The sequence below is a fragment of the Zalophus californianus genome, chromosome 13 (assembly GCF_009762305.2).
Source record: "Zalophus californianus isolate mZalCal1 chromosome 13, mZalCal1.pri.v2, whole genome shotgun sequence".
NCBI classification, from domain to species: Eukaryota; Metazoa; Chordata; class Mammalia; order Carnivora; family Otariidae; genus Zalophus; species Zalophus californianus.
In genome coordinates this window covers 1069597-1090599 of record NC_045607.1, presented here as the reverse complement: position 1 = coordinate 1090599, position 21003 = coordinate 1069597, and the positions used below count along the sequence as shown (strand labels likewise).

The following is a 21003-nucleotide window of genomic DNA, read 5'->3' as shown; positions in this document are numbered from 1 at the left end:
TGGCTCTACGGTCTGGAATCCAGGAGCAGCTCGGTGATGCGGTTTTGACTCAGGGTCACTCTGACCTTGTGTCCAAGTGTCGGCCAGGCTTGCGACCCTCTGAAGACTTAACTGGGGCCCCTCCCCCGCCCTGCCTTCCCCTTCTTCTCCAGCCCCACCAGAAGGCCCTGCTGGTCTTGCAGGAGCTTCCCCCGGGTCCCGGTCTTGGACCTGAGCTCCCAAGGGGAGGTCTGGGACAGAGGCAGACCCAGCCCTGGGTGCAGGGAGCTCGGACGCGGGTGGGGCTGGGGTCTGCGGGGAGCCCCAGCATCCAGGGGGCCCGGTGACCTGTCAGACCCGGAGGGCCTCCCTCAGCTGGGGGTGTGGAAGTCCTGGCAGAGGGAACAACATTCACCAAAGCTCAGAAGCAGGCAAGAGCAGATGCATTCTGGGACTGAGAGAATGGGGTGGGGGTGAGGGGCGGGAGGGAAGCAAGCAGCTGAGCACCCCCAGGGCGAGCCAGGGGCCCCAGTGGGGCAGCTGGGTGGGGCTCTGCAGAGTGTTTATCACTGAAAACGAGGGCCATAAAGCCCTTGACCCAGCATGTCCCCTGCAGGATCCTGTCCTGAAGTTAGTATTTAAGGAATGGGGTACGGGTTCAGCCCGAAGGCCACTCACCCAGCCTCGTTCAGGAAGGAGAAAGTTCATCCTAAATACCCGTCAAGAGGCAACCGGTTACATAAATTAGGGTCCATCAGGCAACAGAACGTGGTGCGGCCCATAGAATGGCGCTATGGCCCTGGGCGCTCAGACCAACTGCGGCCCCTTCTAGAGGAGAAACCCGTGCTCCAGGGCCCTGCGGGTCTGCCCCAGGACCCACCCCCACCCCGTCCCCCCGGGGCCACAGCCCAGCACGGTACCCTTCAAGAAGCCCAAGATGCTAGGGAAAAACTAGTCTGAGGCCAGAGGGAAGCTTATTTTTATTACGACGGTTGGATGATTTCTTTTATGTATCATCAAGGCGAAAACACCTTTAAGACTTCACTCAGACCAGCCCCCAAGAATGGGGCTGAAGACCCCGATTCTGTTGAGAGGGGCCGGTGCGCACCGGGGCGGTGCTGGGCCACGCAGAGCAGTGCAGCCTCGCGGCTCAGGCCTCAGGCACTCAGTTCTCAGGGTTCTGGAGGCAGGATGTGGGGTCAGGGTGGCTCCCGGGGAGAACTCCCCTGGCCTGCAGCTGGCTTGCCTTCTCGTTGTGCCCTCGCACGTGGGGACAGGTGGGGGAGACATAGACAGAGGGAGGGGGAGAACTCTGTCTCTGCTCACAAGGGGCACAAACCCCATACCCCCCATGTACCCCCCTCCTAACTGCATCACTTGGGGCGTGAGAGCTTCAACCTGTGAATTTGGGTCCGGACAGGATTCAGCCCACATAACAAAAAGTAAGAACAGGCTGCAATCAGCTAAAAATTATGACAGGGTTACACAGGGAGGGAGGGTATACCCACACACGCCCTAAAAAAAAAATCCCATGGAAATCCACATGGAAGTTTGCCAAACTATCCCCATGTGACACCAAAGTCATCACTGTGGAAATAGTCAGTCATGCTTATTCTCGCCAACCTGTCTCAGTGACATGGTTTTCTCCCTGTCACTGGGTCACCAAACGCCCTCCTTCCGCCCCCATGAGGTCTGGAAGGCGCACGCTGCCTCGGGACAGAGCAGGACCCCAAGCCCGGCCCTGCCCTGCCTGCCACGCACTTAGCTGCGAGACCCTCAGCTGAGGCAGGGGGGCTGGCCCTTCCTCCCTCCCTCGTGCCCCCTTCTGAAGTATACAAGCGAGGTTGACCATTTAAAAATACGGAAATATGGGTATTTATTATTACAAACTGACAGGAGCCCTCTGCTTTCCCCAAAGTAGCGACTGCTAACCAGGCTCTTTCGAAACAGAACATAGACGTGTACTCTACTCCAGTCTGTGCATGCTCACACACGCACACACACTTACTAACAACACACACGTTCGTAACAAAAACGCATCTCAATCTACACACACTGGCTTTGGTAACTTGCTTTTGTCATTGTGGTGGGTTAGAACGATTGCCCTCATGTGGCCATTGTGTCCACGGGTCCACCTGGGAACCTCTGAGTGTGGCCTTACCTGGGACCTTTGCAGAGATGATCAAGGGCTCGAGGTGAGGTCACCCGGGACTGGCCTGGATGGGCCCTACACCCCAGCCGGCGCCCTTATGAGGAGGGAGAGGACACGGTGAGGAGCAGGCTGGGACCGCTGTCGCGAGGGCCCCTTAACTCCTGCCCCTGGCTGTCCAGAGACGGCCCCAAGCCTGGGGAGGTGGCCCTGAGCTCTTGACAGTGTCCAGCCCGTCCTTCCCCGATTCCTGCACACCATCCCCTGACCTGAAGGGCTGGCCCTAGGGCCCTGAGAGCTTCCAAGCCTCCTCTCCTCTCCAGAAGCCCCCACACGGAAATAGCGGCCCTCCTCCCCTGCATGCCTGGACCGCCCAGCCTGCCGGGGAGGTGGCCCTGGGCCCCCAGCAGCCCGCAGGCAAACCCCTTTGCTCCAGCCTCCATTTCCCAGCCAGAGTGAACCCGCTGAGCCACTGGCCATTGGTCTGGGCAGCTGTCCATGGGATCCTGGGCCCTCTGGGCTGAAGTTCTGGGTCCAGACTCCCCACTGAGGCCCCTCAGGACCCTGCTGCCTAGCTCAGACCTCCCACCGCACACCCTGCTAGAATGCATAGTTCCTATCTGGTCCAGTCTGCTGCCCCTGGGCCTCTGCGCACTCTGTTCCTCGGCCTGGAACCCCACTCCTCCCTGGCCGCACCCCCACCCCCGTCCCTCATCTTCTAGGTCTTCATGCAGACGTCACCTTCCCCAGGCCTGATGGCATCCCCACCATGTGCTGGGCTCCCCATTCTCCACCCCTCCCAAAACACCTGTCTGAAGGGGACGATGTGACCCCTGACCTCAGTCCAAGGCGGGCAGTGGGATGGGCTATATCTGGAAGGGCAATGTGTCCAGGCCTAAGTCATTTCTCCATTTTTCCTGTGACTTGTGCCCAAGACTACAGGGTCCCAGCACCCTGGAGTTTTAGAGGGACATGTGGCTCTCCAGAGGAAGACTACATTTCCAGACTTTTCTGCAGCAAGGGTGGTCATGTGGCTAAGCTTGCAGGGACTGGGACAGAAGTGGTACGTATTTCCAGGTCCTTAAAGGGAGAGATAGGCTTTTCACTTCTTTGCTCTTCCCTCCTTGCTGGAGCGTGGGACGTGACGGCTGGAGCGCGGAGGTGACCTGGAGCGCGGAGTGGACGCTGGATGCGCGGAGGTGACGGCTGGAGCGCGGCGGTGACGGCTGGAGCGCGGAGGTGACGGCTGGAGCTGCGGAGGTGACGCTGGAGCGCGGAGGTGACGGCTGGAGCGCGGAGGTGACGCAGCTGGAGCGCGGGAGGTGACCGCGTGGAGCGCGGAGGGTGACGGCTGGAGCGCGGAGGTGACGCTGGAGCGCGAGAGTGACGCTGGAGCGTGGAGGTGACGGCTGGAGCGTGGGCGGTGACGGCTGGAGCGTGGAGGTGACGGCTGGAGCGTGGAGGTGACGCTGGAGCGTGGGAGGTGACCGCTGGAGCGTGGAGGTTGAACGGCTGGAGCGTGGAGGTGACGCTGGAGCGTGAGGTGACCGCTGGAGCGTGGAGGTGATGGCTGGAGCGTGGAGGAGACGCTGGAGCGTGGGAGGTGACGCTGGAACGGTGAGCCAGCCATTTTCGACTCAAGACAGAGAACCATGTCTGAGGACACCAGCACAAAAAGGGCAGAAGGAGTTTAAGTTCCTGGACAGCGTGGGCTTTTAGAGTGCTACGTGAAAGATAAATATACTTTTCTCCTGACTAAGCCACTTTTATTTTGGGGTCCCTCTATTTTCATTAACTCTTGGGCTGTTTGGTCTGTGTATTGAGTTGGAGGGTGTCCCCGCCCTCCCTATTTATATCCACCTGGAAGCTCAGAGTGTGGTCTCTTTGGAGATAGGCTCTTTGAAGGCCATGTGTACATGAAGACGGGGGGGGACCACAGGGGCACAGCCAGCCTATGACAGTGTAAGCAGAGACTGTGGGGACGGCAGAGCCACGAGCAAGGGACAGCAAAGATGGCCCGCAACACCTGGTGCTGGGGAGAGGCAGGGACTGTCCCCTGGAGCCTGCGGAGGGACTCCTTGCCTGCATATTCTGCTCCCCAGACTGTGAGAATCAGTTCCTTTTGTCTTCAGCCCTTCAGTCTGCGGTGTTCGGTTACAGCAGCCCTAGGAAACCAGTCCAGTTTGCCACTGTCAAAATCTGCAGATTAAAGAACTTCCCCTTTCGGTGCTGTGTGCTGTGGGAGTGACAGCCACTGGCCGACTCTGGGTCACTCGTGGGCGCTCAGGGCGGGTGGTGCCCGCTCTCTAACCGCACCGCCAGTCGGCCACGTTCGCCCCATGATCGCTCATGGCCCCATGCCCGGCGACAGCCCGCATCCCAGATGAGGTGCGACACCCCGGACTTTGTACTCCTGATGCAGAGGTGGCCACTGCACACCGATGGGACTCCTGCCCAGGGTGGGGTCACCTGTCTCACAGTCCCCAGGCAGTGAGCTCCAGCTCCGGGCAAGCCGACTCTGTCAGACTCGGACCCGTCTCAGGGCTGTGAGCGATGCCTCCTTCCTTGCCAAGCCGAGCCGCTGGCTGGCCACACCCTTGCGGCCGTCTGTGTTTTCTGGTCTCTCCTGTAATCTGACAGCTGTGCTCCTTGTATCACAAAGGACACCCACTGTGGGCTGGTCCCCACGTCCTGCCACCCTGGTGCCTGCCGTTGCTGGAGCCTCGGAACAGCCTTCTTCTCCAAAGCTCACTGATGGAGATTCTGGCTCCATCGCTGTGGCCCTCTCCCTGGCAGGGGGCCACCAACGGCCACCCCCAGAGAGGCGCACCAACGGTTGAACACCTCCTCGGTAATGATGACCGAGGACGACAGTGTGGGGGTGGGGCCGTCTAGATCCCTTCTGGATAATCAGGATTCAATCCTGACCCTCCTGAGCAGGAGGCTTCTTTCCTCTAATGCATGCTTTGGGGCCTACGGGACCTAAACTCATTCTGGTCCAACTACCTGGGACTCTCTTGTGCTGGCCGTCATAGGCCCCAAGTTCAAGGGTAATGACCATCTGGTTGAGGACACTGGGTGCCTGAGGGTGAGCCACGTGGGTCCGAAGTGTGGGGTGCAGCGGGTCTTGGTGAGTTTTATAAAGAGGCTTGTGGTCCTCTTTTGCACCTGAGGCCTGTGTCGAGTCCGGGGTCCCATCAGTGACAGAAGCCACGTGGCGAGGTACACAGGGAAAGTTTGCTACAGAGGTGTGGCCTGAAGAGCAGACATGGGGAGTATCCGCCAGGGGCTGAGCTGGGGGCCGCGCCCGGCCCAGGCTGAGACCCTGGCAGGAGGACGCAGCTGTGGGTACCCCGGATGGCAGAGAAGTCACCGTGGTGCCTGCAGCCATCGCTGGGAATCTGGCCTTGGAACTTGCTGAAAACCCGCCTCCAGGGTCCGGGAGGTGGGGGGTGGTGGGGGGAAGCTGCTCACAGGGCAGCGTCCCACATGGCACGTCTGCCACAGGAGTTTCATCTTTCAACAAACTTGCTAGAACAGCTAGACACCCATGTGCAAAAAAGCCCAACAAAGAAACACCCCAAAACAAAAAACCAAAATAACGAAATACAATCTTGCCCTATATCCTGCATCCTTATGCAAAAGTCAGCTTCAAAACGAATTATCGACCTACGTGCAAAACCCAATAACAGTAGCCCCCGGCCCCTTATCCACAGGGGATACGTTCCCAGAGACCCCAGTGGCCCGCCTGAAACCACGATAGCGCGGATCCTACACGGACTACGTTCACTCCTACACTTACATACCTGTGGTGAGCTCAGCCGCAAACTAGGCACAGGAAGGGAGTAAGAACGTGGCTAATAAGGAAAGCAGAACGACAGTAACAGTACGCGCGTGGTAAAGTTACGTGGCTGTGGTCTCGCTCTCTGAATGTCACGTGGCCCTGTGCTCACCCTTCCTGGACGCCGTCAGAGATTGAGATGCCCACGGGCGGGAGGACGCAGGTGAGGGGCGCAGGGGGCGTGGTGGCAGCGGGAGGGCAGCTGCGGGCCAGAGCCTCCGTCCGAAGGAGGGTCAGTCTGCTTCCCCGGGCCGAGGGCCAGCGCGGGAACTGAGACTGCGGGTAAGGGGGGACATTGCTGTACCAAAAAACCCTAGATAAAAAACACAGCAGATGTTTGCGCTGCTGGGTTAGGCAGATTTCTGAGATAGGACAGGACAAGAAACGCACAAACTGTACAAGGAAGAAATGGTACTTGGGCTTCATCAACGTTAGGAAAGACAAGCCACAGACTGGGAGAAAAGGTCTTTGCAGATCACCTGTCTGATAATGTAGTGGTATCCGGAAGTTAGGAGGAACTCCCCAAACCGAATCACGAGGAAACAAACACTACACTCAAAAGAACACAGGGGAAAAAATTAAATGTACGTTTTGGCAAAGAAGATCTACAGGTGGTTGACGTGGTCAGTCCATAGCGAATGCAGACGACCGCACAGAGGACCCACTGCCCACGCGCCTCACACGGCGGGCGCCCCACGCTCACAGGTCAGCAATCCTCTCCCCGCGCTTGTCCGCCCGACGGGAACACCCACCTTCACACAAAACCCAGTGCAAGCGTTCAGGGCAAATGCGCCCCTGGCCACCCCACGTCCGCCGGCGGACGCTGACCAAGCCCGGGCCGGCGCGCGGCTCCGCACGGACCAGGGCACTGAATTTCTGGCTTCTGCCGGTGACTGGCCAGACCCCAAGGCTGTCCCTGCTGCACCCGGTTTCTAGTACGCGGGGCGACGATCAGGGCTGGGGCTGCGGGGGCTCAAAGAGAGAGGGCCCGGACTGGGGCGGCGGCTGCGGTGCTGCAGGTCAACGCGGGCGCAACCGCACAGTAAGAAAGGTGAGTTCAGGGAATTCCCTGAACAAATGGAAGAAACCCGCACGCGCTCACACTGCGTCCACCGCTCCTCCAGGCCCGGCGGGTGGCTGCGCGGGATCCCCCACTCCGGGCCTTGCCCTCCGCGCCCCCACGCTCCCGGACCCTCCGCACCATGGGGGCTCTGCAGGCGGCCGGCCTGTCCCTCCGCCCGCGCGTCCACGACGGTCCGCGTGACAACCCCGCGGCCCAAGCCCGGGGTGCGGGCGAGGGCGCGAGGGGCGGGGCCGCGGGCGCCCCCTCCCCCTCCCCCCAACGCCCCCCGCCGCGCGCCCCCGCCGCGCTTCCTCCGCCCCTCCCCTCCTCTCCCGGGCGCCCCCGCCCCCTGCCCGTCTCCCGCGCTCTCCCCCTCCCCTAACCGACCCCCCACCCTCCTCTCTCCCGCGTCCTCTCCTCTCCTCCTCCCTCGCCCCTGCCCCTCTCCCAGCTCCCCTCCTCTCTCCGGCGCCCCCGCCCTCCCCTTTCCCGCGTCCCTCCCCTCCTCCTCCCCCGCCCCACCCCCTCTCCCCGGCGCCCCCGCCCCTCCCCTCTCCCGCGTCCCTCCCCTCCTCCTCTCGCGCTCCCCTTCCTCTCACTCCCGCCTGCCCCTCTCCCCGCGCCCGCGCCTCTCCCGCGCCCGCGCCCGCGCCCGCGCCCCCGCCCGGGCCGGCCGGCAGAGTGCACCTCGCGTGACGTGGACGTGGTCGTGGACGCGGGCGCGGGCGCGGGCGCGCGGGAAGGCGGCGGCAGAGGGCGGGGCCGTTGCGGGCCGGCCCGCGGGGCTGAGGCCGAGCCGAGCCGGGCCCGCGCACGCCGGGGGCCCACCATGCGGCGGCTGCGGCGCCTGGCGCACCTGGTGCTCTTCTGCCCCTTCTCCAAGGGCCTGCAGGTAGGCGCCCGCCCGCCCGGCCTCGGTGCGGGCCGCGGCGGCCAGCCAGGGGGCCGGCTGCGGGACGCGGGGGTTCCTGCGCGCCGCGCTGCGTGGCTTGGGGGGCGGCTGCGGGGTTGGGAGGGGCTGGGGAGGGGGCGTTTGATGGGGCGTTGATGGGGCGGGCAGAGGGGCGGCGGATGCTGCGGGGTGGCAGCCCTGACCCCGGGGCTGAAGAAGCCCCTCCCCCACGGGCTGGACCCCCACCGCCCCACCCCTCCCGGAGCCCAGAAAGCACGCCAGGTCCGTGCCTGTTTTTTTCACTTAAAAAGCGGTAAGGTTTGTTTTTTCTGTTATGGAAAACTTGGGACACATAGAAGCGCTCTCAGAAGGACAGAACCTGTCCCTGGGTCATCTCCCAGCCAGCCCGAGCTTAGGGGTGTGCCTGACCCCCACCATGACCTTGGACAAGTCACCGTCCCCTGCCGGTGGCCCGCTCTCTACTGGGGAAGCCCAGGCTGCCTTGGGAACCCCGCTGCGAAGCCTGTCACTCTGGTTTAGGTGGTCTGAGACAGGCCCACCCCATGACCGGGCTGGCCTGGGGTGCAGTCCTGTCCCAAGCAGCCACACCTCCCTGGCCTCCCCAGGCTGTCCTGGGCCAGGGCAAGAGGGTTCCCCGCCGGGGGGGGGGGGGGCGGTGGCGGGGGGAGCCTCAGAGCCAGGAAACGTGTCGGTTTTGTGTCAGTGTGGGACACCCTTCCTGCCCACCTGGGGCCCTCAGGGTGCATCCTGGTCTTGGCCCAGCTCTAGGCCGGGTGGGAGCTGAGGGGTCTGATGGCCCACCCCTAGGCCAGGAAGTGGGCTGTGCACTGCCCCCTCCCCTGTCCCCTGAGGGAGGGACCTTGACCCAGGTTGCTGCAGGGGAGGCCCAGAGCTTGACCTAGGACCCAGGACAGGGGCTGGTTCCCAGGGGTTTGAGCCAGCCCTGCCCACGTGCTGTTGTCAGGTCACATTCAGAGCCTCCAGGTAACGTGGCTGTTACTGACCCCTGAAGTCCGTGGCTCCACCAGGAATCAGGGCCAGGTTGGGCTTGGGGAGCAGTTGCCCTGGGACGCACTGAAGAGTAAGACCCTGCCCTGTCCTGGGGGCTCACTCCCTGGTGGGAGGTAGGACCATGGAGGTCAGGGACTGCTCCTAAGAGGAGGTGCCCCTCTAAGATCAGGGGTGTCAGCTTGGTCAGAGCTGGCCAGGTGGGGACAGTGTCCTGGGAGAGCCCTGGGGTGGGGGATGGGGTCTGGCTGGGGTGTGGCTCGTGTCTGTGGTGGGCCCTGTGGTCCCTCGGTGAGCCTGAGTCCACTCTGGGGTCAGCCCCAGGTCCAGTGCTGCTCCAGCCTGCCCTCCCCCCTGGCTGCCAGCCCCCCCCAGGCCACACACTCACCCCAACCTTACAGCATTGTTCTCTGCCAGCCGGAAGTCTTCTGACCCTGTCCCTGCCAAAACACCCCCCCACACACTGTTTCTCTGTTTTCCTGTTTTTCCTTTTGAACAAATCTGACGGAAGCAGATGTGGTGCAGGACAAGTGGGCCTGAGGCCCAGCCCTCTGGTTGTGCCCAGCGCACCCCAGTCCTTGCCGCTCTCAGGGTTCCTCCTGCTACAGCCCCTCCGGGGGGGGCCTGCTTTGTGAACTGGTGCCCGGGAAGCAGGAAGGGAGGCCCCTGCCTCTCCTGGAGGAGCCATAAAGATGACCACAGCAGAGGCCCCTACCCTGTCTTCACTGAAGAGCCAGCCCAGCCTTTGGCTAAGCAGGCCCCGGGGCTAACGGGGACTGGAGCCGCCGCCCAGTGGGGCGCGGAGCACCTCCTGGCCCTGGGTTCCAGCCCTTTTTCTCTGGGGCCCGGCCCCCCCGACTGGAACATTGGGAACCCCATCCCCTCATCTGGCTGCTCCTGGACAGTAGTCCAGGTGGCCTGGGATCCGCCAGGGCAGGGGCAGCCGGATGGGAGGCCGTGCCCTCGCCCACTGCCGCAGGTGGGTCTGGGTCTGGGCCCCCCCGCACCTGTGATTCTGCGCGTCAGCTGGGGAGCCTTGGCAGAGGGGCTGAGCCCCCAAGACGCTGTTCCCGGCCCCCACACACACATGGGGGCAGCGCCTCTGGCCGTAGGGCCGTGGGATGTCTGTCTGATTTATTCTTTATCGTGGGAACATACACGTGACTTAAACTTTATCCTCTTACGCGCTTTTAAGTGCACAGCTCAGGGGTGTCCGTGCGTTCCCGGTGTTGTGCACCGTCTCCTCTGTCCCCAGAACGTAGTCATCTTCCCAGACTGGATTCTGTCCCGTTACACACTGACCGCCACCCCTGACCCCGTGTCTGTGGGTCTGACTCCTCTGGGGCCTCCTGGGAGTGGACCCTTCGGGATCGGTCCCTCCGTGCTGGGCTGATCTCACTCGGCACCGTGTCCTCCACGTTCATTCCGCGTTGTGGCGGGAGCTGGGATTCCTTCCTCTTAGAGTGAATGATTTTCCACGATGTGGACGGACCCCTGTTTTGCATAGCTCTTCACCTGTCGGTGCACCCTTGGTTCTGGGGACGATGCCGCCTGCTCGCAGTGTCCGAGGTGCTGTCTCTTTAAGGCTCCCAGGGTGCCTGGGCTGCTGAGGCCTGCCCTGTGCACCTGCAGCCTCCATACCTGTTCCTGGGCCTGGCTGCTTCAGCTGGAACTGCCCACCAGTCAGAGGATGGAGGGTGGAGGGGGGGGGCGGCGGATTTTCCAGCCTGACCTTGTGCAGAGGTTAAAGGTCAGCAAGGCAGGAGGGAAATTTGTAAAATGTATCTTTTTTCATCAAAATAGATCAACATAGAGTCGTCTACCATGTGTCTCCGTGCATTTTGAAATTTATTCCTGCCTGCTCGTGAGATGTAAAAGTCTGAGAGCGCTAGGCACCTGACCCCCGCCCCAGAGTGGGCATGCCGAGGCCCAGGAACGCCCCGTCCGTGCCGGGCAGCTTTGGAAGCTGGAGCAGGGCAGGGTGCTGGCCCCAGGGAGGGGTCCGCTGGGGAAGGCTGGGGCTGGTGGAGAGGGCACACGCACCCCGAATGTGGCGCTTCCTCACAGGCCTCTCTCCCAGCAGGGCCGGCTCCCGGGCCTCAGGGTCAAGTACGTCTTCTTGGTCTGGCTGGGCGTCTCTGTGGGCAGCTGGATGGTGTACGTGCACTACTCGTCCCACGCGGAGCTCTGCCGTGGGCACGTCTGCCAGGTGGTTATCGTAAGTGTCACCTTGGGCTGGCCTCGTGGGAGGGCTCCTCCCTGCCCGGTGCTGGCCCACGCGCACGGGTCACATGCAGTTGGCCCTGGATCCTCAGAGGCGCCGGCGCGGTGGACTTTGAGATGGACCTGCCTGCGCTGGGTGCAGCAGGGACGAAGGGAGGGACGGCGGGGGAGGGCGCTGCTGCAGGTGCGTGGGAGAGCAGAGCTGGGGGCTGGGATGTTGAGATGTTTGCGGGGGGGACTTTTAGCAGGGAGACTGGGGTGGACAGATACTGGTGGCCTTGAGCGCCCCCCCCGGGGCCAGGGGTTCACCAAAGGAGGCCGTAGGTAGGGTCCTTGGGGACAAGGGGTGGCGGGCTGGGCCTAAGTGGCAGCCTGTGGCCTAGAGTGAGTGTGAGGTGTGCGTGCACGTCTACACGTGTGGGCCGCTCAGGAGTGGGCATGTGTCCGTGGGTGTGCACGTGAGGTGGCGGGCCCAGGAGCCCGCGCGTGCCCATACACAGGAAGGCACATGGACCCACGGGTGCACACCTAGTGGACACCCCAGGACTCAGGCTGGAGGGACCGACCACACCAGCCCCAGGGGCCCTGGCAAGCCCCAGACTCGTCTGACCCTGTCCCGCACCCTGCCTGGCCTTCCCAGGCAGTTTGGAGCCCCCAGCGAGCTGCTGGCCAGGGTTGTGATGCCACTGGCCGGGCCTGGAGCTGCTCCTCCCCGCTGTAAGATGAAGGGGCCTCCTCTCCTGGGGGGCTGTGTGGGACTGATGCTGGCCCCGGAAGGGCGCAGGCATGCCTGCTCTGGCCAGGGTGCCACGGGGGCCAAATGTGGGGAAGTCCAGAGGTGGGAGAACCCCTGTGACAGGATTTGCAAGAGGCCGGGTGGCGTCCAGTCCCCCCAACTGCTGGCTAAGTACCTCCCCAAAGGGCCAGGCCAGCATGGGGCACCGAGGACGCAGTTCCCACGCTTGGGGGAAAAGGCCTTCCTGTCTCCTGCCTGTTCTTGGCGCGCTTCAGAAAGGCTCACCGGTGGCCTCCAGGGGCCAGGCCTGAGCTGGGCACCGGACACATGGCTCTGCCCTCACAGTCCAGGCCAGACGTGGGGCCTCTGGGCAGGGGGGTGGGGAGAAGCCCTGCTGTTGGACAGCTCAGGGTGAGGGTGGGGCTGGGGAGGGCCAGGATGGTGTGGCGGGCAGTGGCCATGGGCCCCGCGCGGCAGGTGAGGGCTGGAGTGAGCTATGGGGGCGGGAGGGACGCACCGCTGGAGTGAGGCCAGTGGGCGGGGGGTTCTGGCCCAGGGGTGCAGGGCCCAGCTGCCTGGAGGGCCAGCAGGCGTTTGAGCCCGAGGAAACTGTGTGCCCAGGGGTGTCTCCCTAGGGTGTCCCCCCTGGGCTGTGGGGATGCCCCCTCCTTTCCAGAGGAGACCTGCCTGCTTCGTGGGGGTTCCACAGTGTGTCTAAGGGTGCGACCAGGGGTCACAGGTCAAGTTCTTACAGGCTCTGGGTGTTTGGCAGGTACTCGGCCCCCTGCAGGGGGAAACAGGCTGGGAAGTAGGGCAGCTTGCCCCAAGCCTGATGGGCTGGAGGCACCCCGAGACCATGGGGCACACTGCCCCTCTCAGCCCCTGGGGAGCCCCTCCCCAGCCCAGGGGGGCAGTGTGGCCAGCAGGCTCCTTCCCTGGCACGGGTGGGGCGGCGTGGTGCCAGGCAGAAGCGTGTCCCTGGCCGGCCCCCTCGAAGGCCCTGCAGTTCTGGGGCTCAGAGCCGACCCTTTGGGGTGGAGGCACTCCCTACAAGGTGGTGGAATGGGTTTTCAGGCTCTCTTTCCCATCTCGATGAGCGGCCGCTGCTTTCCTGATGCCCCCTTCGTGGGGCCTCTGGTTCCCTCCCTGCCCTGCGTCCTCCCCACACTTGGGTGGCGCCCTGCTCTCCACACTCTGCACACTCACTTCCCTCTCCTTCCTCCCAGCCTGGCTCCCGCAAGGGCCCGGGCTCCATGGCAACGGTGATGCACTTCCAGGGAGGCACCCCCAGCTCCAGAGCTCCAGAGCTCCAGAGCTCCAGATGGCCGCACCTCCCTGCCCCGGGGGGAAGAGCCGACTCCATCACCTCTGGCTTCCCCACCATCCTAATTGGGTCAGCCAGGACCTGCAGGGTTCAGGGGGCTGCAGGGGAAGGGGCAGGGGGGCGGCCGCGGCTCGGGAGCCCAGCCTGGTTCTTGCTGCCAGTGGTTCCCGGGGCCTCTGGCTAATGAGGCGGCCTGGCAGGGCCCCTTCATGTCTCAGGCTCTGCTGCTCCTGCTTCCTGGCACTGGGGAGAGCCCATGCCAGGGAGACCCAGACTTAACGCACCTCGCAGGAGGTGGGGGGCGCCGCGGACTCTGCGAGGGGCCGCAGTGAGCAGAGGCTCTTGCCAGCGCCGTGGGTGCCCTGGCCCTCCGCGTGGTCAGGTACGGCTGGAGCCTGTCGGTTCCCAGCTGCTGTGGTCTGGGGGCCCCTCTGAGACGTGGAGGGGCTTAAGAACCAGGCGGCAAACGGCAGATGCAATGGGACCTCAACCTGCCACAAGTGGATGGTGGGGGGAGGGCCCCACCTCCTTAGGCCACTTCCTGGTGTCTTCCTCCTGTCCCCAGTGTGACCAGTACCGCAAGGGCATCATCTCCGGCTCCATCTGCCAGGACCTGTGCAACCTGCACAAGGTAGAGTGGAGGACGTGCCTGTCCTCTGTCCCAGGCCAGCAGGTAAGCCCAGGAGGGTCTGACTGGGGTCAGCCCTGGGCCCCTTACCCTGGGGGCCCGGGGCTCGAGTGCAAGGTGCAGCAGGAGGGGGCGTTTGCTCGAGGACCCCTGTGGCCCCATGCAGGTGTACAGTGGGCTGTGGCAGGGCAAGGAGGTGACCATTAAATGTGGCATCGAGGAGGGCCTGGACCCCAAGGCCAGGTTGGACCCGGCCCCCCGGCAGGAGCTGGTGCTGTTCGACAAGCCCACTCGGGGCACCTCAATTAAGGAGTTCCGAGAGATGACCCTCAGCTTTCTCAAGGTCAGTTGGCTCCTGGGGGCCGTGCGGAGTTCAGGGCAGGAGACGGGGGCGGGGGTGGGAGCCACAGCCCCCAGCCAGGCATCTGGCTGGACCTCAGCTCCAAGCAGACCTCCGCTCAGGGGAGCACCTACTGGGTGCAGAGGACCCTGCGCATGGGAAGTGGGGTGAGAGCAGATCCAAGTGCCTGCTCCCCAGCTCCCAGAGCACCGGTGGAGATGCAGGGACATGAGGGCCCCAGGAGCAGCTCCTGGAGAAAGGACGGTGCACCAGTGGTCGGCGAGGGGGGCTCTGCACAGCCCTGGGTTGTCCCCTCCGTGTGCTTGGAGGCCGGGCTCTCCCAAGCTGGCAGATGTACCCAGCGGACGACCAGGGGTCCGAGCCGACTAGGTCAAGGTGGGCACCCTGCCAACGTAGAAACTCACCACCAGGTCAGGCTCACTGGCCCTGAAATGACGTGGTCTCCCTTTCTCTGGGTCTCCCATGTCAGGCGAACCTGGGAGACCTGCCCTCCCTGCCCGCGCTGGTTGGGCAGGTCCTGCTCATGGCCGACTTCAACAAGGACAGCAGGGTGTCCCTGGCCGAGGCCAAGTCGGTGTGGGCCCTGCTCCAGCGGAATGAGTTCCTGCTGCTGCTGTCCCTCCAGGAGGAGCACGCGTCCCGGCTGCTGGGCTCCTGCGGGGACCTCTATGTCACTGAGGGGGGTCCCACACGGTTCCTGGCACGGGGCCGCTCTCCCGCCCCTCCTGCGCCCACTGCTGCCCCCCGCCCTGCACACAGCCCTGCAGCGGTGGCTGGGGCCCGCGTGGCCCTGGAGGGCCAAGATCGCCATCGGCCTGCTGGAGTTTGTGGAGGAGCTCTTCCACGGCGCCTACGGGACCTTCTACATGTGCGAGACCACGCTGGCCAACGTGGGCTACACCGCCAAGTATGACTTCAAGATGGCTGACCTGCAGCAGGTGGCGCCCGAGGCCACGGTGCGCCGCTTCCTGCAGGGCCGCCACTGCGAGCGCAGCTCGGACTGCACCTATGGCCGGGACTGCAGGGCCCCCTGTGACAAGCTCATGAGACAGTGCAAGGGCGACCTCATCCAGCCCAACCTGGCCAAGGTGTGCGAGCTGCTACGGGACTACCTGCTGCCCGGCGCCCCTGCCGACCTGCGCGAGGAGCTGGGCAAGCAGCTGCGCACCTGCACGACGCTGAGCGGGCTGGCCAGCCAGGTGGAGGCCCACCACTCGCTGGTGCTGAGCCACCTCAAGACCCTGCTCTGGAAGAAGATCTCCAACACCAAGTACTCGTGATGGCTGGTTCCCAGCCCCCCACCCTGTCCCCACTCCCAGGGAGCTGCCTGGGGCCCCAGAGAGCCACTCCCGCCCTTGGGTCTCCCTCCCTCTTCACCCTACCACCCCGCAAAGGACAGGACCCAGGAGCTGGAGGCCTGGCCTGCATCCACCTGCAACAAGCCAGGGAAAGGGGTCCTTCCCTCTGCCCCAGATACCAACAACCCAGATGGGGGAGCCGCATAGCTGGAAGAGGGGGGCAGGAAGGAGCACCTGGAGCCTGACCACAAGGGCTGGCTGAAGGACTCACCTGGGACTTTGTTACTTTGAAGAACGTGTGATGTAAATAAACAGCTTTTCTGTGAGTGTCCCTGGGTTCCCTCACGCCATGCTGGACCCCTGCCTCCCAGACCCGCCACCGGCCTTCTGAGCTCAGAGGTGGGGGCTGCTCTTGCCCAGGCTGGACGGAATGCAGCATGGTCCTCCGGGTCCCCATCCGCTGGGGAGGCCTCAGCGGGCATCACAGGTACGGTCTCTCCTAGAGCCACACTGGCGGGGTGGGCAGGAGGGGTGTGGTGATAGGATGCCGGATGCTGCTGGACTGTGCTACGGTTCCCAAGGAGGGTACCAATGAAGAGCCGGGTGTCCTGGTAACAAGCTGCAAGCCGGGCTCCTCCCGTCCCAGACCCTCTCCTACAGTCCAGCCGCGCAGGACTTCCAACACATATCCATAAACCACTAGGTGAAAAATCCATCATCTAGGAAAGAGCGAAGCATTCTCCCTGCCTCTCCCCAAGGGAAAACTGCAGGAGCCGGACACCCTTTTCCCATGGAGGCCCCACTGCTGAGCCCAGGCTGGTGCGCTGAATGGAGAATATGCAGGGCTGTGACCTGCCCCATGGAGGCAATCAGCAGGTGGCTCCCTCCGCTTCCATTCTGGGAAGTGAAAACTCCCAGCATTGTTTTGACGAAAGGCAAGGTTTCAAAACCTCCACACAAGTAGTCACAAGGTTTATTAAGAGATCCCAGGCACCAGGAGGCTCAGGGAGCTGGGGGAAGGGCTGCGTCCCCGTCCCGGGCTGCGGTGGGCAGAGCCTACTCCCGAAGTCCTCGGGGGCCACTGACCTTTGCAGGCTCAACTCCCAAGTGGTTACAATGCCTGGGAAAGGCTATGCAGGAACCCCTGAACGTCACACAGCCAAATAAGCAGGCGACAGCTCAGGAAAGCGAGCTGCCCCCTCCTCCCTGCACCCACTGGCGTGGGCGCGCATGTGCACACACGTACCCACCAGCCTCCTGCTCTGGCCTCAGCTAATCACACTGTGAGGAAAAACCAAGTGAAGACGGTTTATTCAACACCAATCTCAAGTTTTGCCAACACACACTTTTATTGAAAAATGTATTCCAAAATTTCAACTGTGATACCTGTATTTTTAGTATTGATTCCTAAAACTCATCCTTACCTACATTAAAAAATAACTTTCTTTCCCATCTAGATTCTTCTCCCTTGTGGGGTGGGTAATCCAAATACAGCACGAAACAGTTTAGAATTGGGGCACTGGGGTGACTCTGTCAGTTGAGCACCCCACTCTAGCTTTCAGCTCAGGCCACGATCTCAGGGTCGTGGGATCGAGCCCCACGTCAGGCTCCAGGCTGAGTGTGGACTCTGCTTCAGATTCTCTCTCCCTGTCCACCCTCACCCCCAGCTTATGCTCCAAAATAAATCTTAATGAAAAAAAAATTAGAATCGTGGGCTCTGGGCAGTTGGAAAACGCTGCAAGGATTTTACTTCCCCCTAGAACACAATGGCTGGAGGATTAAGAAGCAGGACACAAGGGTGCCAGGGGCAGAGCCTGCTCATCCTTCACCTGCTACATGAGGCACACACACAGGGCCACCCCTACAGGCCTGGGGCCTCCAAGCTGGGGCACGCCCTGTCCCCGAAGTGGCTCCCCGCCTGAGAGCAGAGCCCAGGCCACAGCGGCGTCTGGTTGTGCCTCTGCAAACGGCCACTAGCTTCTGTTTATTCCGACCCCTCCTCTCTGCCTTAGCCCGCCCGGACCTTCTGGAATCCCGAACAGTGTCTGCCAACACTTGACAGTTCCTGCTGCCTTGGCCCAGCAGATCTCCCCGGTGCAAGCCTCATGAGCTGAGCACACGTGACTGCTTTCCAACACACCAACGTTCTGCACAAATGCTTCAGAAAATAAATGCAAAACATCTTACTCTCTTTAACCTTAAATTGGTGAGTCTGTCACCCCGAGCAGCCAGCCCGGGTCTCGCCTGCTTGTACCAGTGTTGAGCTCTCCACCTGCAAGAAGGCAGGAAAGCCTCAGTCACACCTGTCACTCCACTGGGGTTACCGAGGCCACCCCCCTCCTCTCACCAGAGCCCTGGTTTACAGGGTTCCACACGGGCCGACCTGTCTCCTTGGCAGGACAAAGCCAGGTGCAGCCCTCTGGGGTCCCTCCCCCTCCCCAGCCTGACCAGATGGCCTCCTGTGCCGCTAGTCTCAAGGGTCCTTAAAACAGGGGTGTATGTGGGCACGGCTCGGTAGCCCCCGCAGGGAGCGGCAACACACCCCAGGCCACTCATAGCAGATCTCAGCCAGACACACATGACACGCTTGGCAAGGACTTCCAAAAAGCCCTCCAAACACACCTACAGAATGACCATTTCCAGGAAGGAGACCCTCTCCTGGTCAATCCCATTGTGCCCAAAACTGGCCACCTGCTCATACACATGCATGGCTCACTCGAACCTCCTGAGTGTCATCTTATAGACGAATCAGAAAACCAAAGCATCTGGTGACATGCTCGGCGTTCCTAGCTAGAAGCCCGAAGGTAGGTGTGCCCGCCAAGCAGCAATCCACAGCTGCTAAGGCATGTTCGGCTACAAACCATTCTTAGTGCTCACTGTTCTGAGCACTGAGCGTAGAAATAGCCACTTCCTATTTGCCCTGACGTCCGAGGTACAGCAGAGCAGCTGGATCTGGGGTGCCGGCAGGTCCAGCACCGGCAGGGCAGCTGTTCCCTCCCACCCAGCCGGGAGGCCAGCTTCGTCTCTCCTCTTACCTCGGTCTGGATGGTGGCGGAAGTTGTTCTGGGTCCCTCCGGGGCAACAGCCGTTGCCCTCGTTCCTGTATTAAGTAACAAAAATACTCAGCCCGAAATCAGAGTATAATAAAAGTCGGCTGTCATCGTTACCGTTCACCGGACCAGCTTCCAGCAAACCTTCCCTGCTTCTGCAGGATTCTGCAAAACCTACCCTGCTGGCCAGGCAGGAAGCAGGAAGGAACTACTGAGGGGCGTCCTTTGTTCTGCCTACCTGAAATCGAGCGGCCCACTACCTAGGGCCATATGCCCATCTGAGACCATCCGAGAACTAGGAGACAGTGGGAGGGTTTTCACAGGGTGGCCTCAGGCAAGGCCCAAAGCGCTTGGTCGGGTGTCAGACTATTAATCATCCAGACGTTCACCAGCTGAACACTGGGCGTAGATAAGCCTCTCTTCTTTCTGCCACCGAATGACACAAGTGTGACACAAACAGCCACACCTGCAACGCCTCTGGGGGCAGGTTGTTGGCAGATTCCCCGACCGCGTGCATTAAGGACCGAGTACCCCCGACACAGGAGACTGCACACAAGGGGCTGAATTTGCACAACAGTCGTACTTCGGGGCGAACTCATTCCAGCACCAACGTGTCAGCTCACCCGGGACGCCCTCCCAAGCGCGCGGTTTCCAGCAGGCAAACTCCGTGGGGAAGAAACCTCGCCTTTAGAGAAGCCTGACCGCCCGCGCACGGCTCCGCTGCTCCCCGGAGCCCCGGCCCCCGGAGCCCCAGGCTGGCTCGAGCGTGTGCAACGCCGGCGTCACGGCGCGGCGGGCCCGCCCGCAGCGCCTGGCCTGGGGCCCGTCGCACACGCCGGCGGGCAGGCACCCGCGCGGCCAGCGCACGCAGCTCTGCAGCAGGCCGCCCGGCCAGCAGGGGCGCCGGCACCGCGCACGCGCACACGGCCGGAGCTTGGCCACAGCGCGCGAGCGACGGTCAGGCCGCCTCTCAAACAAAAGCGCGGCCACACACGGGCGGGGGCGGGCGGCGGCTTCCCCCGGGTCCCCACCGGCGAGCGGGGGCGGCAGGGGCTAGCGCGGCCCCGCAGCACCTGCGCGGGCTTCTGGAAGGCCGGGACCCCCCCGCCCCCCCCAAACCCCCGCTACCTGGCCGCCGCCTGCTCCCGGGAAGGCCCGCCGCTCGTCCCCCACCACCCACCACGCTCCGCCCGCCGCCGCCGCCGCCGCCGGGAAAGAACGCACACGCGCGCGCCGCGCCCTTTATACCGCCTACGGCGGCCTGCGAGGGTCGAACCGCACCGCCCCGAGCCCACCGCCGCAGCGCCCTCTAGCGGCCCCTTGCGGTCTTGCGGGCGCCAGGACTTGCGGGTCGCGTCGAGGGCGGGGGGGTGCGAGTTGGGGGGATGGGGGCGCTCCCCCGAGACAGCCAGGCCCGGCAGGCAGGACTTCCCACTCTCCTGCCCGCGCCTGCAGCTCGGTCCGGGGCGGGCGGCAGCCCCGGGTCCTCCTCCGGGAGAATGGGACCCTGCAAAATGGAGATCCCCGTGACCTACGTCCCGCGGGTGGCAGGACTGCGTGAGTCAGTCTATGCAAAGCACACGGAACAGCGCCAGGCACGTTAGCACTCGATAACGTCTTCCGAAGTTCCTGTCCCGCACCCCGTGAGCGTCCCCGGAGCTGAAGCCCCCTCTCTGTTCCCCGCAGAAGGCCGCCCGGCTCTCCGGGAGCCTCGGTTGAGCGGCTGCTCCCGGGCGCACCTCCCCGCGAGCCCCTCGGGAAGATCCCCTGCAGGGACCGCTGCCTCCACGCGCTCAGGGCGGGTCTCTCACTGACAGCGAGGGGCAGCTGGGGCCCCGGCCGGCGACACGCCGCGTCCTCCTTCCCGAGGAAGCTGCGGGGTAGGGCCTGGAAGGACCCGCCCTGGACTCATTGGCCCCTGGTGCTTCTCACAAGCGAACTAGTTACTGCTCCCCGGGGCAGGTGGGGAGAGACCTGATGCAGCCGCCGACCTCCGTGTAAGCTAGCGCGAAGTCCTCAGGCACTTCGTCCATGAAGAACCCTACGGCATTCTCTGCGATCCGCATGTCCGGCCCTGGGGGCGGAGCGCGGCCTCCCCGGGCGCACCCAGACCTGCCTCCCTCCCTCCCAGGTCTGGCCATTTGGGCTGAAGGCTCTGTGGGCTGTGAGCATTCCCTGCAGTCCTGGGCAGGTGGGGTGCTGTCCCCTTGCAAGTGCAGTGCCCACAGAAGGAGCAAAAGGGGCCGGGCTTCCTGGGGACAGGCTGGGGTGGTTCTGGGAAGGAAGCACACCCACCCGCATTTACCCAGCAGCCTGGAGGAACAGCTAGAGCGCTGGAGACTTAACTCCGAGTGAAAGAGGAGTTGCCTAACTCTGGAGAGGGACTCCCTGGCCCTCCCATGGCCTATCTCGGCCACCTGGATCCAGTGC

At 63.2% G+C, this 21003-nt stretch overlaps 1 protein-coding gene, 1 long non-coding RNA gene and 2 other non-coding genes across 4 annotated transcripts; 1 reads left to right on the top strand and 3 right to left on the bottom strand.

The window, feature by feature from the left end:
- The first annotated feature begins 7754 nt into the window (after positions 1-7754).
- DIPK1B (divergent protein kinase domain 1B) lies at positions 7755-18565 on the top strand. The gene is given in 7 exon segments (XM_035723718.1): positions 7755-7924; positions 11037-11171; positions 13802-13909; positions 14031-14207; positions 14695-14904; positions 14906-16010; positions 17536-18565. Coding segments are annotated over 6 exon segments (1293 nt in total). The 5' UTR covers positions 7755-7861; the 3' UTR covers positions 15506-16010; positions 17536-18565.
- On the bottom strand, positions 17661-19690 carry LOC113934646. Its single transcript, XR_003523746.2, has 3 exons — positions 18812-19690; positions 18559-18623; positions 17661-17795 (listed from the first exon to the last, which is right to left on the bottom strand). It is a non-coding gene; the product is annotated as an uncharacterized LOC113934646 (long non-coding RNA).
- On the bottom strand, positions 18367-18502 carry LOC113935200. The gene has a single exon (XR_003523952.1). It is a non-coding gene; the product is annotated as a small nucleolar RNA SNORA43 (small nucleolar RNA).
- Positions 18931-19061, bottom strand: LOC113935201. Its single transcript, XR_003523953.1, has one exon. It is a non-coding gene; the product is annotated as a small nucleolar RNA SNORA17 (small nucleolar RNA).
- Positions 19691-21003: the final 1313 nt, after the last annotated feature.